The sequence below is a fragment of the Pristiophorus japonicus genome, chromosome 5 (genome assembly GCF_044704955.1).
Source record: "Pristiophorus japonicus isolate sPriJap1 chromosome 5, sPriJap1.hap1, whole genome shotgun sequence".
Lineage (NCBI taxonomy): Eukaryota > Metazoa > Chordata > Chondrichthyes > Pristiophoridae > Pristiophorus > Pristiophorus japonicus.
This window is the reverse complement of record NC_091981.1, coordinates 206,749,424-206,763,980: the sequence shown is the minus strand read 5'-3', so window position 1 is coordinate 206,763,980 and position 14,557 is coordinate 206,749,424. Positions and strand designations below refer to the sequence as shown.

Sequence of the window (14,557 nt, the reverse complement as noted above, 5' to 3'; positions counted from 1 at the left end):
TCTCTACTGTCATTATTCCATCCTTTATTATCAGGGCTACACATCCTCCTTTTCCATTTTGTCTATCTCTTCTAAAAGTAAAGTATTCTGGAATATTTAGTTCCCAACCGTGGTCACTTTGTAACCACGTCTCCGTAATGGCTATTAGATCAAACCTATTAATTTCTATCTGTGCTATAAATTCATCTATTTTGTTGCAAATGCTCTGCCCATTCAGATATAGTACCTTTAGCTCTGACCTTTATCTATTTTTCCCTGATGTCACCTTAGTCAGTAAAATGCCCTATTAACTCTGTTACTCTCTCTGTCCCTTCCTAACTCAGTGCTTATTTTTACCCAAAACTCTGCTCTGCTCTAGAGCCTTGACATTTCTCTTGCTGCTTTAAAATTTACTCTTTCCTGAATCCTCCCATTCCCCTCTTCATTAGTTTAAAGCCCAGTCTACTGCCCTAGTTATTTGCCAGGATACTGGTTCAGCCCGGTTCAAGTGGAGCCTGTCCCAATGGAACAGTTCCCTCTTTCCCCAGTACTGCCCCTTGAAGCAAAACCCCTGCCTCCCACACCACTCTTTGAGCCACGCATTTATCTTTCTAATCTCTTTATCTCTACACCAATTGGCACATTTCTAAGGTTACAATCCAGAGATTATTACTTTTGAGGTTCTGCTTTAGTTGCGTTGCCCATTCTGTGGATCGGGTCCAATCTGAAATCACAGATGCGCCATTGAAAAAGGCGCATTGTGGCAGGATCCCATCAAAAAAAAAAATCTAATTTCCCACCTGACCCGTCACCAATCCCGCCTGCAGACTCCCTGGAAAATTCCAGCCTGTGGCTTCAGTCTTCCTACGGCTCATTCAAGACTGAGGCCTTGAACTTCCTGAGTGGGCGCATCCTGGAAGTTAGACCCGAAAGTATGCCCATTGCCACGCCCATGCTCTCAGTCTCAAAATACAGCCGAATTCCCAGCCAATTTAATTAGAATATATTGGAACATAAAAATGGGCATACATCAGCAGAAACCAAGGAAAGAGCCGAACTCACACTATATATTCCTTCTTTAACATGAAAACTAATGTTTCAACTCATTAAACCATCATTCTTGCACACTAGACACACATTAAGAACCTACAATCTGGGAAGCTTTTCAATTTCTAATATGATTTATTCTTGTGCCATAAAAATGCATTAAAAGAAACAGAAAATACAGAGCAGGTCTTAGTGAGGATAAATATTTTAAGAAATAGTCAAAAAATTGCAATAAAACACCAGAACATTACTTTCCCACTGTGCGTGAAAATGTGGTTGGAATTTTAATAGAACCTCTGAACAAGGGTAACTGCAGGAAACTCATATATAAGGCTCCATAACTAGAGGATGGGGCCAGTTAGTTTGATAGTCAGCAGTAAAGGATTGAGAAGATTTTGCCATATTGTACTTATGTTTGTAACTCCCTTCTGCCCAAAATTCCGCAATCTTTTAAGCCAGGGTATGTGTATCTCTGGGTGCAAATACAAAGGAAATTCAAAGATTTGATGTCAGACCAGCAACCTGACAGCATAGAGGCAGAGGAGGGAGAGATAGAGCTAACCCCATGTTTGCGGATGATGTCACCAAGAAGCAGCATGTAAATGAGGAAAATGAGCAGGCCAAGATGAGATCCTTGGGGGACTTCTGAGGTGACAGTGGGAGTGGGAAGAACTAACTATCTCACTCCCATAATATACAGTAGCCTCCTATTGTGTGTTGTCAGCTCACTCTAACATGTCACTGACCATTTTTCACAACACATGCACATTTGTACTTCCCACCTGCCCTTCCAGTATTCCCATTATATATGTTTACAGAATTTCTCCCATTAATATGCCCAATTATTTTCTAATAACCTTGCAATAATTATACCATAAAGCAGCAGAACACTCTTCTGTAAATATCGTTGTGGAAAATCCCAAATTAAAAAAATTACCTGCCCAAGCTTTGAACTTGAGATTTATAAGATCATTTGAACCCTTCAATTCGACTACATTCTTGTAACTCACTTCCAACAAGCTGCAATAATGTTGTTAGAATAATCAGCTCCTTTTGCTCGTGGTTCTACCTAAATCTGTAAGAAATTCTACCAAATCACAGTAGCACTCACTACAAAATGTGAGTGATTTATTTCACAATGCTTTTTATTCCAAAGGGGTCAGCTTTAAATATTTATCAGAGGATAACTGCATCCGAATGTGGCTGTAAAATTAATTATAATATTAGTCCATTGTACAAGATTTTATTGTTTTGCCTCAGAAGTTTATCTTGTTGTAGAAAGCGATGCTCCTCATTTGTCCTCACCTCTATTCTTAGAGCCTGAAATTCCAGGGTCCCTGTTCCAGGGATGGAAGTTCAGGGGAACGGGATTCTCGGCCGCTTTCATCAGCAGAAGTGGACCCTGTCCCTAATCCCAGAGATGAGGCCAGTTAAATAATTGAGTGGGGGGCCCAGGCCTGTGGAGGGGCTGAAGAAGCCAGCGACCAGATGAAATGCTTGGAAATTGGTTGGGCATCTTGTTTTTCCAACTGCAAGCTGAAGATTAATGTTTTATTTCTTCCGCATAAGGAAACAAACTCTGGCAATATACCACCTGAACCTGTTTGTGTCCTTCTTAGGACCCATTACAGAGCCTGTGTTTGCTCCCAGCATGCCCCCATGTCTCCACTGGATGTTTGGGGAATAGATAGATGAATATAAGGAGATTGATATCCAAATGGGTTTGGATCAATTAAATGATTAGGCGGCACATGGATTTGAACATAGTCCAGGCAGCAGTTTAAGGATGCTTATTCACTGCTCGGTGACTGCTCTGGTTGGGATGTGACGATTGCCTCAGTCTCCTACAGGCCGGCCTCTGGCATATAATTTCTCATCAAAGAGAGGGGGAATGCTGAACACCACAGGCACTATGAGAACGACCAGGAAAGTGGGCACATACCAGCTGGACATTAAGGGATTAAAACTCTCTGAGGTTGATGGTGCCAGGTTTATTGACAGGAGTCCTGATGGCGACGTGGGTGTGGTTCATGGCATTCTGCACTTGTGAGAATCCTGCAATTGCTGCAAACCCCACAGCCTTTTCCTGCTGGCTCCTGGGGTCCAGGGGAACAAGATGAATGAATTAGCCCTTACAAACAATGCATCTATGACCTGCTTTTTGTCAGATTGCACTACAGCTTGGCTTATGTTGCATATGTTTCCAACTGCAAATTGGAATGGCCTCGATGTATTGAAATTCAGGGCTGTGGTCAACTTAACTGCCACAGGCAGTGCCAGCTGTGGTAGTGTCCTGCCACTCCTGCTGTAGCATTCTGCAGAATTCCGATATGGCTTCCTGTGAGAATCGCAATCTGCTCCTACACTGGTCTTCAGAGGTTCAGGTAACTCACTCTGTGCCGATAGAAACATAGAAACATAGGTGCAGGAGCAGGCCATTCAGCCCTTCAAGCTTGCACCGCTATTCAATAAGGTCATGGCTGATGGAGGCTATGACCACTGTAAGGTCACCTGCAAGATGTCCTCCTGCAGATTACTGCACAAGATAAAAGTTCACGGGGTTGGGGTAATATATTAGCATGGATAGAGGATTGGCTAACTAACAGAGAACAGAGAGTCGGGATAAATGGTTCATTCTCGGGTTCAGTGCTGGGACCTCAACTATTTACAATCTATATTAACGACTTGGAAGAAGGGACTGAGTGTAACATAGCCAAGTTTGCTGACGATATAAAGATGGGAGGAAAAGCAATGTGTGAGGAGGACACAAAAAATCTGAAAAAGGACATAGACAGACTAAGTGAGTGGGCAAAAATTTAGCAGATGGAGAATAATGTGGGAAAGTGTGAGGTCGTGCACTTTGGCAGAAAGAATCAAAGAGCAAGTTACTATTTAAATGGAGAAAGATTTCAAAATGCCGCAGTACAGCGGGACCTGGGGGTACTTGTGCATGAAACACAAAAGGATAGTATGCAGGTACAGCATGTGATCAGGAAGGCCAATGGTATCTTGGCCTTTATTGCAAAGGGGATGGAGTATAAAAGCAGGGAAGTCTTGTTACAGCTATACAAGGTTTTGGTGAGGCCACACCTGGAATACTGCTTTCAGTTTTGGTTTCCATATTTACGAAAGGATATACTTGCTTTGGAGGCAGTTCAGAGAAGGTTCACTAGGTTGATTCCAGGGATGAGGGCGTTTGACTTATGAGGAAAGGTTAAGTAGGCCTCTACTTACTGGAGTTCAGAAGAATGAGAGGTGATCTTATTGAAATGTATAAGATTATGAGGGGGCTTGACAAGGTGGATGCAGAGAGGATGTTTCCACTGATGGGGGAGACTAGAACTAGAGGGCATGATATTAGAATAGGGGCCGCCCATTTAAAAGAGATGAGGAAAAATTTCTTCTCTGAGGGTTGTAAATTTGTGGAATTCACTGTCTAAGGAGAGTTGTGGAAGCTGAATAAATTTAAGACAGAAATAGACAGTTTCTTAAACGATAAGAGGATAAGGGGTTATGGGGAGCGGACGGGAAAGTGGAGCTGAGTCCATGATCAGATCAGTCATGATCTTATTGAATGGCGGAGCAGGTCTGATGGGGCATATGGCCTACTCCTGTTCTGATTTTTTATATTCTTATGTTCATGGACTCCTTGCAGGGATAAGTGCTGCTTCCAGAAGCTCCCCTATCGGTTGTTCCTCCTATTCCTGTAGCTAGTAAGAGGGTGGGGGGGGGGGGGGGGTGTGTGGCGTGCGAAACATCACTCCTGTTCTTCTTTAAAGCAAACACTCTCTGTGCAAGCAGAATGATTGAAATGCCAAGAATTGCAACAACAAAAACTTTCAGAAAAGCTGAATACTTGCAGGTGTGTGCCCCTTAAAATTGCACTGGAAATGGCTGTTTCCACCTGTAGCCCCAGTACTACTGGGCAAGTCTAGCACTGAGCGCTCATCATGCTAAAGTTAATGAAAATTGCATTGGTGTCCTATTGACATCATAAAACCCTATTTTGCATACTTAAATTAAGCTCCTACTTGTTCCAGCCCCTGGCTGCCTATGCCGAGGCTCTGATTAAAATGACGGTGGACGAAATACACAGCACTCCCATGTTCACTGCACTGCTGCCCTGTTCCTGCCACAAACCGGTATAAAAATCAGACCCATTGTGTACCCTTTATCTAGTAATCTGAGTGGAAACACAATCCTTTTTTTTTTAAAAAACCACGAAGAAACCTAGGTGAAGGATATCACAGGAGCACCACCAGAGCAAACGAGACATAAAATGGCAGGTCTCAGTAGATCAAACAATTTGATATTATCTTTTTAAATGTAGTATGCATAGTTCTTATTTTTCCCCAAGTAGGCATTGTGAGACTATTTTGAAGAGAAAGATTTTCCTCCAGACTTTCCTTCACCTTTTAGGATTACTTCAGATTACATTTCTCCAAGGAATATATCGAGCACAGATAAAAATGGACTTAATTAACTTTACTCTCTCTTAAATATGTTGGAGGTGTTGAAGAGATAAATTCCCTTATACCTGATTCATCACTATTACTTTCTGCCAGGTATGTGACGTCCTCCAGAAGTATAAGCATTTGTATTACTTTACTCAAAGCAATAAAGCTATAATAAAGTGGAAACCACGCTGAACTATCTAATCTGGCAGAATTATTTGTAATTAGATAAAAATAATATGTAGAAAATGCCAATTTCTTTGATAAGGTAATGAGTGCCATTGATTCAACCTGAACCATTGAGAAATTTCATTTTTTTTACTACTTTAATGCAGCTAGCATACAGTTACACATGTATTAGTGAACATGATTGTTCAATTTTTTTTTACTTTCTGCAGGCAGTAAATTTGTGCCAATTGTTTTGCAAGAAAATTCCCAGCACCATTATCAATGGGAAACTCCCATCTTACATGTTTGGAAGATGAAGACCTACAGAAGGTGAGGCAGGTCAAGCTATGATAGATGCTCTGTGCTCACCCACTAGTAGTCACTCACTAACATCTGTAGACAGAGCATGCCTGGCTTTGGCCAACAATTAGTGAATTGGGAGGAATTATTTTTCTGAAGGCAGCAGGGACAGCAGATGCAATGGCGCCATCAGGAGCTGTGAATGTCTGACCAATCCTGATGTTAGATGCTTCTTACAAAGGCCACAATTACAGTGTGTCATGCTTTCAGTGGTACTGAATCAAAGAAGGCATGCCAATGTGATCAAGAGTCAATGGCCCCAAGTTTCCACATGATTTGCTCCTGATTTTTAGGAGCAACTGGTGTAGAACGGAGTATCTTAGAAATCGGAATTCTCCACATTTAGTTTGCTCCAATTCTAGTCAGGTAGAACAGTTTCACTTTGGAACAGAATTTTTTTTTCAAAAGGGGGCGTGTCCGGCCACTTACACCTGATTTCAAAGTTTCGTGAGTGAAAACTTACTCCAAACTAACTTAGAATGGAGTAAGTGAAGATTTTTGTACGCTCGAAAAAACCTTGTCTACACTTTAGAAAATCAGGCGTAGGTTACAAATTAGGCGTAGGGAACGAGGTGGGGTGGGGAGGGGAGGGAGGGAAGTCATTAAATTCTACAATCAATCCTTAGTTATACTTATACAAATAAATCCAACCTGAATAAAAATTTATAAGCAAAGAAAAGATTAAATAAACCATGTTCCTACCTGTGTGAAAGTGCTTCAGGCAGGCCTTTCATGTTGGAGACAGGCAGCGGTGTGGCATCAGTGTCTCGACGGCAGCGGCAGCAAGCTTCGAGCTGAGCTGCAGTGCTTGAGGCAGGCCTTCATTTTCTTCGTGGCTGGCCGCGAAGAAGCAGCACCGGACGGACCCGAGGCCATTCGGCCATGAGATATCAGCAGCGTCAGTGGCTGGCCGGCAGCCGAAGAATCAGCGGACCGATGTGAGGCCATTCGGCCATGAGATAGCAGCGGCGTCAGTGGCTGGACGGCAGCCGAAGAATCAACGCAGGACACATGCAGCTCATTAAGGTTCTTGAGGCCATTCGGCCACGCTTTAGGGGCGGCGTCAGTGGCTGGCCAGCAGCCAAAGATACAGCAGCAGCCTTCGAGCTGTGAGGGGGACTGAGGCCATTTGGACAGGGAGAGGCAGCCACATCGACAGTTTTATATTTAAATTTGCAGAATGGGTGCTGCATTGTCAACACCACATATTATGCAATGGTTTGCCAACAATTCACTGCATAGGAGAGAATTGATTAGAGCTCACCGCACCAGGAACGTCATAGCCTGTAGGTTGATGGGCAGGAGACCTTACCCACGTCGACAATATCGAACCAGGCGCTCGTACCTGGACATGAGCGAGGCTGATTGTGTGAAAAGGCTGCGTTTTCGCAGAGAAGTTGTCACTGAGATCTGTGATATGGTGAGAGCAGATTTGCAGCCCAGAAGCAGAAGGACAACTGCCTTGTCTGTTGAAGTGAAGGTAACAGCTGCACTTTCTTTCTATGCCTCAGGATCGTTTCAGGCTACAACTGGAGATGTATGTGCCATCTCTCAACGTGCAATAAATGCCTGCGTTTACCAGGTCACGGCTGCACTTTATGCGCAAAGGAATGACTTCATCAATTTCCCAATGAACACACAAGCGATCCATGAGAGGGCTGTGGGCTTCTTCAGGATTGCCGGCTTCCCAAAGGTACAGGGCCGCATTGATTGTACCCACATAGCTTTGCGAGCACCCGTGGAGGAATCTGAGCAGTACCGAAATAGGAAAGGTTTCCACTCTATCAATGTGCAGCTCGTGTGTGACGACAAGCAGCGCATCATGTCAGTCGATGCGAGATACCCTGGCAGCACCCACGATGCGTTCATCCTATGCAACAGCGTTCTATCTAACATGTTTGAGCAGCAGCCAGAAGGGCAGAGCTGGCTACTGGGAGACAAAGGGTACGGCCTGACCACCTGGCTCATGACGCCCACTCGCGTGACACGGACAGAAGCTGACCGTCAATACAACATGGCGCACATTGCGACGCGCAGCATCATTGAGAGGACCATTGGCATATTGAAACAGCGATTACGATGCCTGGACCATTCCGGAGGACAGTTGCAATACTCTCCTCAGATTGTCGGTCACTTCACTGTTGTGTGCTGCATGCTTCATAACTTAGCCATCATGAGGCAGCAGGAGCTGGTAGTGGAACCCGAAGACCGACGTGAGGGTCCAGTGCATGATGATAGTATTACAGAAGACCAGGATGTGGATGATAACGACAATCAGGAAAGCATGCAAGTGCCTGATGCCGGAGCACGAGGTCGGAGGAGGGCCGTCCATCGTGCCCCTTTAACGATTGCTCGAGACTTGCGCCAGCAGCTCATCCGTGAACGCTTCAACTACTGATGCCCGAGGGCTCTGCGATCACTTTTGCATATGGACATGTTTATTCTTTGCAGTTGTTCCTACTTTGTGTTGTGTTAATGGAACATGAAACAGTTTTAATGAAAAAATATTTCATTGAAAAGTTAACGTCACTCTAATAAAATATTTGTTGTATCAAACTATACTTTTTAATATGACACTTGAAGATCACTTAAAAACTTTAAGATCACTTATAAACTTGTAAAGTTACAAAAGTTACAAAACACTTTCTATGTGAAAAATTTTACACTTCAAGATCACTTTTTAGATGCAAAATTAAATAATTTACAGAATGTGAGAGCATTTACACTATAAGATCACTTGAAAACCCTGAGATCACTTATATGTTGTAAAGTTACAGAACTTACAAAACAGTTTCATTGTGAAAAATCTTACACTCTGAAGAACACTTAAACTTCAGGATCACTTTTTAGGTGCAAAATTAAATAAGATACAAAAAAATGAGAGAGCATTTACACTATAAGATCACTTAAAAACCATAAGATCCCTTATAAGTTGTAAAGTTACAAAACAATTTCAATTTGAAAAACGCTACTACAGCTACATCAAGAACAAGAACAAAAGCAGCAAAGAAAGGCTGCAACCATGTCTCATCCACATCTCAGTGAATGTTCACTTCCTCATGGGGATGTCATTTGATTGGCTGGGTTGTGTGCCCTTTATTGCAGCAGCTACCTCAACCAGGCCCTCCCTGATGGCCTGTGCCGTCATTTGCATGCCCTCCCTGACGGCCTGTGCCATCGATTGCACTCTCTCGGACATTCCCTCCCGAAGTTCCCGTGTCATTACTGCTATTTCTCCCGTCAGGACCGTCAGCTCTTCACCTACTGCACTAACGCCACCGATGAGTGATCAGGTAAGCTCATTGGTCTCCATACCCAATGCCACAACCTGAGTCGCATCTGTTGCACGCTGCATCTCAGGAGAGTGTGTCTCCAATCTCCTTCTCCTCTGCCTGGGTCTGCCTCGTGGCACCACTACACTGGGAGGCGCGGGCACGGACGGTGGGATGCTCGGTGTTGCAAGCGGCACCACTACACAGGGAGGCGCGAGCTGGGACTGTGGGACGCTCTGTGTTCCAGACGGCTGAACTGGAGGGAGAGGCTCGGGCTGGAACGGTAGGATGCTCGGTGTTCCAGACGACAGCACTCGAGTGCGAGCCGTGGGCTGGGATGTTGGACGAATGGGTGTAAACTGCTCCATGATATCAGCAGCAACACTGGGACCAGAAGCGTCGGAATCAAAACCATAGTAGGTGGAACCAGAACCTATGCGAGAGGGAGGCGCAGGCTGGGACGGTAGTGCACTGACTGTAGAATGCTGCATTATACCAGCAGCACCACTGGGACCCGCAACATCGGAAGCAAAACCATGGAAGGTGGAACCAAGACCTATGCAAGTTGTTGAAACTCTGATGCCCCTTAATGTGGGCTCATAAACATTAAATTGGAAGCTCTCCCCTGCAGACATTTCAGTCATCGCTGCCATCATCCAGTCTGGATCGTCCGCAGCTGGTTGTACTGGTTCTTGTTCTGTACCCTCAGGATCCTCAGGGCTGGCAGCAGCAGCATCGTCATCATCATCATCATCATCATCATGTTCTGCAAAATACATCAGAACAGTCAAATGTTTTAACAGCAAGGGAGGGGGCTGGGTGGGTGGCATGAGTACTCTCACATATAGCAGGCCAGGCAGCAGGTTGATTTAAAGGGCCATGATGCATTTTCAGGACTTACCCTCTTCCTCGCGTGCGGGCCCAGCTTGTGCTGTACCGATTGCTTTTCTCCATGTACGACTCATCATAGCAGCTACCCTTTGTTCCAAGGGTGTCAGTGGATGCAGATTGGGCACGCCTCCTCCTGTCCGAGTTGCCTCCTTTTTGTTGTGGGCCAATTTTTTCTGCAAAGAGTAAAATATAACTTTTTACAGAGTGTGTCAGTCTGCAAGGTGGGACATACAGATAGCCAGGTTACAATTACGATTAAATTAAAAATGGGAAATATTACTTACACTAACTACTTGACCAAGGTCCTGCCATTTCTTTTTACACTGACTTCCAGATCTCCTGGTATGCACCACTGCACAGTAATCTTCTGCAACTTGGTTCCAGCGTTTCTTCATTTCTTTTGGTGGCATTTTTATGCGACCTCTGTTGCTGGTATCTAGCTCCTGCCATCTCTGCTCAATTACGTTGACTAATATCTCCACTTCCTCATGCAAGAAATTCTTTGTTCTTGGTGGATGTTGATCCATTGCAAAGTTGAATTGGCACTCTTATTTCTCCAAACACACAGTCCTTAATTTGCATGCACCAATGCAGCACCGGTTCTGCAAGTTTAGCAGTGAAATGCTGAACTCACTGATTTCAGCAGGTGATTTATTCAGCAGTGCTGCTAAAAGCACTCCCTCACACACAGAAATATCAAAAAAAATTAAATTACAAGCCTTTGCAGGGGTCCAAGAAACAAATCTTCACTTTTTCTGCAGTATTTTTAAAAATGGCCGAGTGCCAATGTTTGTGTGAGACTGCGTGTGCGCGCACGCTCCAACGCGCACGCGCAGGGTTGCCGGCACCACGAAGGCTAATTTAAATTGTACCCGCCCCCTGCTGCTTAGAAAATCGGCACGAGTGTTAGGCTCCGCCCCCTGCTGCGAAGAGCGCGCTGCGCCGCGCCAAGCAGACATCGAGCTGAATATCGGATTTTTTTTTAGGCGCAGTTTTCGGCGTGAAAAACAGGCGCCCAGCTCGGAGGTGCGCCGTTTTCGCCGCGGCACGAAACTTGGGGCCAATATTACAAAATTAGTTACATCCACCAAGATGCCATCAACTACTTTTGCAGGCTCTGACACACCTACCTGGCAATGATTGGTGGGAGCTACCTTCACAGGGTCTAGGTCAGCAGTCAGTCAGATACAAAGGTGTTCCATCTGCTAAAACGTCACTTGCAGCTACCATTCAACATAGGGCTGGCATGTTCCCTACTCGTAGCGATCAACTGCAGCCTGAAACTTGGCTCTATCTCCTTGTACGCATGCGGATGATGCCGTGGAGTGGCACAGAGACTACCATCCTCTTAACCACATATGGCACCACTTCCATTTCAGCAACTACCAAACACGAAGTGCATTTCAGAAGGCTTCATTATCTGCCTACAGACTCATTCCTAAAGCTTGCCTTTTCTTTTTCTTTATTTTGCCCCTGCTAATGGTTTGAGATGTCTTTTTAAAGTTGTTCAATGTTTTTATAAATCTATTGTGACACTCCCTTTTTATTGTGCCCATTCCTTTAAAAATCGGATATAAACAATGTTCCCCGTTCAGCATGAGTGTACTCCATCCACCAGTCCAAATCTGCACCTGGAAATATGTTAATGAGCTGACCAGGGAAGGTTGGATGCAAAAAACACACTTCCATTTGAGTTGGTCTAAATCCCACTAATCGCCAATAGAGGTAAATCTAAGCTGTGAGTTGACAAATAAAGGAGGCAAGTGACAACAACCTTTAAATTTAAAAAACTGCAATAAGAATTTCTTTTTGTGCTGATTTCTCCCTTTTTGGTTATCCTTTCCCATGCAACAACTGTGGCTATGAAGGCATGTGTACTCCAACTCCTTCACTTCTGTCCCTATCTTTCCACAGGCGTTTAGAATCACAATAGTTATGGGAAAGAAGGAAGCCCTTTGGCCCATTGTGCTAGCTCTTCAACTGATGATATCTAATCCAATCTAATTTCTTTGCCCTTTTCCCGATAATATTCCCTTTTATATTCTTCCTTCTCAAATATTTGCCCTATTTCCTATTAAATGATGTTATTGTTATTGCCTTAATAGCCACCTGTGATGCAACATTCCAGCCCCAAAATTTGGGCAAACCCATTGTTGTAATATAGGAAACACAGTAGCCAATTTGTGCACAGCAAGCTCCTACAAACAGCAATGTGATAATGACCAGATTGTTATGTTGATTGAGGGATATTGGCCACGACACCGGAGATAACTCCTCTGCTCTTCTTCGAAATAGTGCCATGGGATCTTTTATGTCCACTTGAGAGAACAGATAGGGCCTCGGTTTAACGTCTCATCCGAAAGATGGCACCTCCGACAGTGCAGCACTCTCTCAGCATTGCACTGAAATGTCAGCCTATATTTTTTTTGTGCTCAAGTCCCTGGAGTGGGACTTGAACTCACAACCTTCTGACTCAGAGGAGAGAGTGCTACCTACTGTCAGCTAAAAGCTACCTCTTTGATCAAGCTTTTGGTCACCTGTCCTAATATCTCTATGTGGCTTGATGCCAAATTTTGTTTGCTAACGTTCTTGTGAAGCACCTTGTAATGTTTTAAAGGCGCTATATAAATGCAAGTTGTAGTAGAGATAAGCAAGAGTAGTTTTCCTGATGATTTTCTTCCTCACAATAACGCTGTTGAGTAGCAACACAAAGTGGCCCGAACTCCATGACACTGCATGTTAAGGCTTCAACCGATTTTTACCACTAAATAAAATGGATGCATTAAATTAATATGTGTTGCTAGGTAATGGTGGTCTTTAAACATTTCATGGGAATCACTAAAGTTTAATGGTTTTCTTCTGCCTGAATTCAAACATGTTTTAGCTCAATAATGAACACTGCCAACATGCGGAAAATCTGTAAAATGTAGTCAAACACAATATCTTGCAATCTTTATGCACCTGCTGCTCCAAAAGCTGCAACACATAAATGTTTTAAAAGGGAATGTGATGATTTTTTGCAGAGGGTGGATGAATACAACATTCATAATGAATATAGTATTCAATAAATATTGTGGAACGTATTCTTTTTACTCAATGCAAGTTATGCCAAATAAAGTATTCAATAGAAACTTCTTTCCCCACAGAGTGGTTAGAATGTGGCACTTTCTACCAAATGGAGTTAATAGCATAGATGCTCTTTGCAGGAAGCTAGATAAGCATCTGCGGGACAAAGGAGTAGAAGGATACGCAGAAAAGGTTAGATGAAGTAGGGTGGGAGATTATCATGTGGAGCATAAAAACCGGCATAGACTATTTGGGCCAAATGACGTGTTTCTGTGCTGTAAATACATTGAATCATGGAAGTTTACGGCACAGAACGCCATTTGGCCCAATGTGTCTGTGCTGGCTAAAAAAAAGTTATCCAGCCTAATCCCACTTTCCAGCTCTTGGTCCGTAGCCTTGTAGGTTACGACACTTCAAATTCTATGTTATATAATAAGAAAGAAATCTTTAGGGCAGAAATGTCCCATTAACATCTAAGGGGCTGATAATCTGGAGTGACGTCTGATATACTGATGGGCTTTGAGTGCCTACTGCTCGTATTGTTTGGTTCAGAGGTCTGAGTCCTGCATTGTGCCCAAGAGTCCAGCAAGCCCCAGTGCAGCGAGCCAGTGCTAAAGATACTGGGAGCCTGAGCATCAACTGCAGTTTGGCACTTGCAGCTCTGCGGTAAAATTCAAATGAGGCCGAAACCTGGAAATGCTTTGGGTCTCCCGCCTGTGATCCTGGCCAGGCACATCATTGACTCCACATCTGTTCTGGGCTGAATCTTGATATCTCCCTCCACCAACCAATTTGGGATGTCACTACCTCGAAAAAAGGTGTACGAAATTGATGAACTCTTTTGAAAGCTATGTTGGCTGTCATTCAATTGGTTATTTTCATCCTGATGCTCTTCATAAGAACATAACATAAGAAATAGGAGCAGGAGTAGACCATAAGGCCCCTCGAGCCTGTTCCGCCATTCAATAAGATCATGGCTGATCTGATCATGGACTCAGCTCCACTTCCCTGCCCACTCCCCATAATCCCTTATCGTTTAAGAAACTGTCTATTTCTGTCTTAAATTTATTCAATGTCCCAGCTTCCACAGCTCTCTGAGGCAGTGAATTCCACAGATTCACAACCCTCAAGAGAAGAAATTTCTCCTCATCTCAGTTCTAAATGGGCGGCCCCTTATCCTAAGATCATGCCCTCTAGTTCTAGTCTCCCCCATCAGTGGAAACATCTTCTCTGCATCCACCTTGTCAAGCCCCCTCATAATCTTATACGTTTCTATACGATCACATCTCATTCTTCTGAACTCCAATGAGTAGAGGCCCA

The 14,557-nt window shown here is 43.9% G+C and overlaps 1 protein-coding gene across 3 annotated transcripts in view; it reads right to left on the bottom strand.

Moving 5' to 3' along the window:
• LOC139264573 (inactive phospholipase C-like protein 2) overlaps positions 1 to 14,557 on the bottom strand; it is a 462,803-nt gene that overhangs the window by 43,465 nt on the left and 404,781 nt on the right. Inside the window, exons 5-6 of one of the 3 annotated variants that reach the window (XM_070881254.1) lie at positions 10,182 to 10,344; positions 10,031 to 10,046 (exon numbers count right to left, since the gene is read on the bottom strand). The exons of the other annotated variants lie outside the window; for them this stretch is intronic. Of the exons in view, the coding sequence (XP_070737355.1) occupies positions 10,040 to 10,046; positions 10,182 to 10,344 (170 nt within the window). The 3' untranslated portion in view covers positions 10,031 to 10,039. Of the gene's footprint in view, positions 1 to 10,030; positions 10,047 to 10,181; positions 10,345 to 14,557 lie in introns of those variants that run through there. 3 annotated transcript variants of the gene reach the window in all.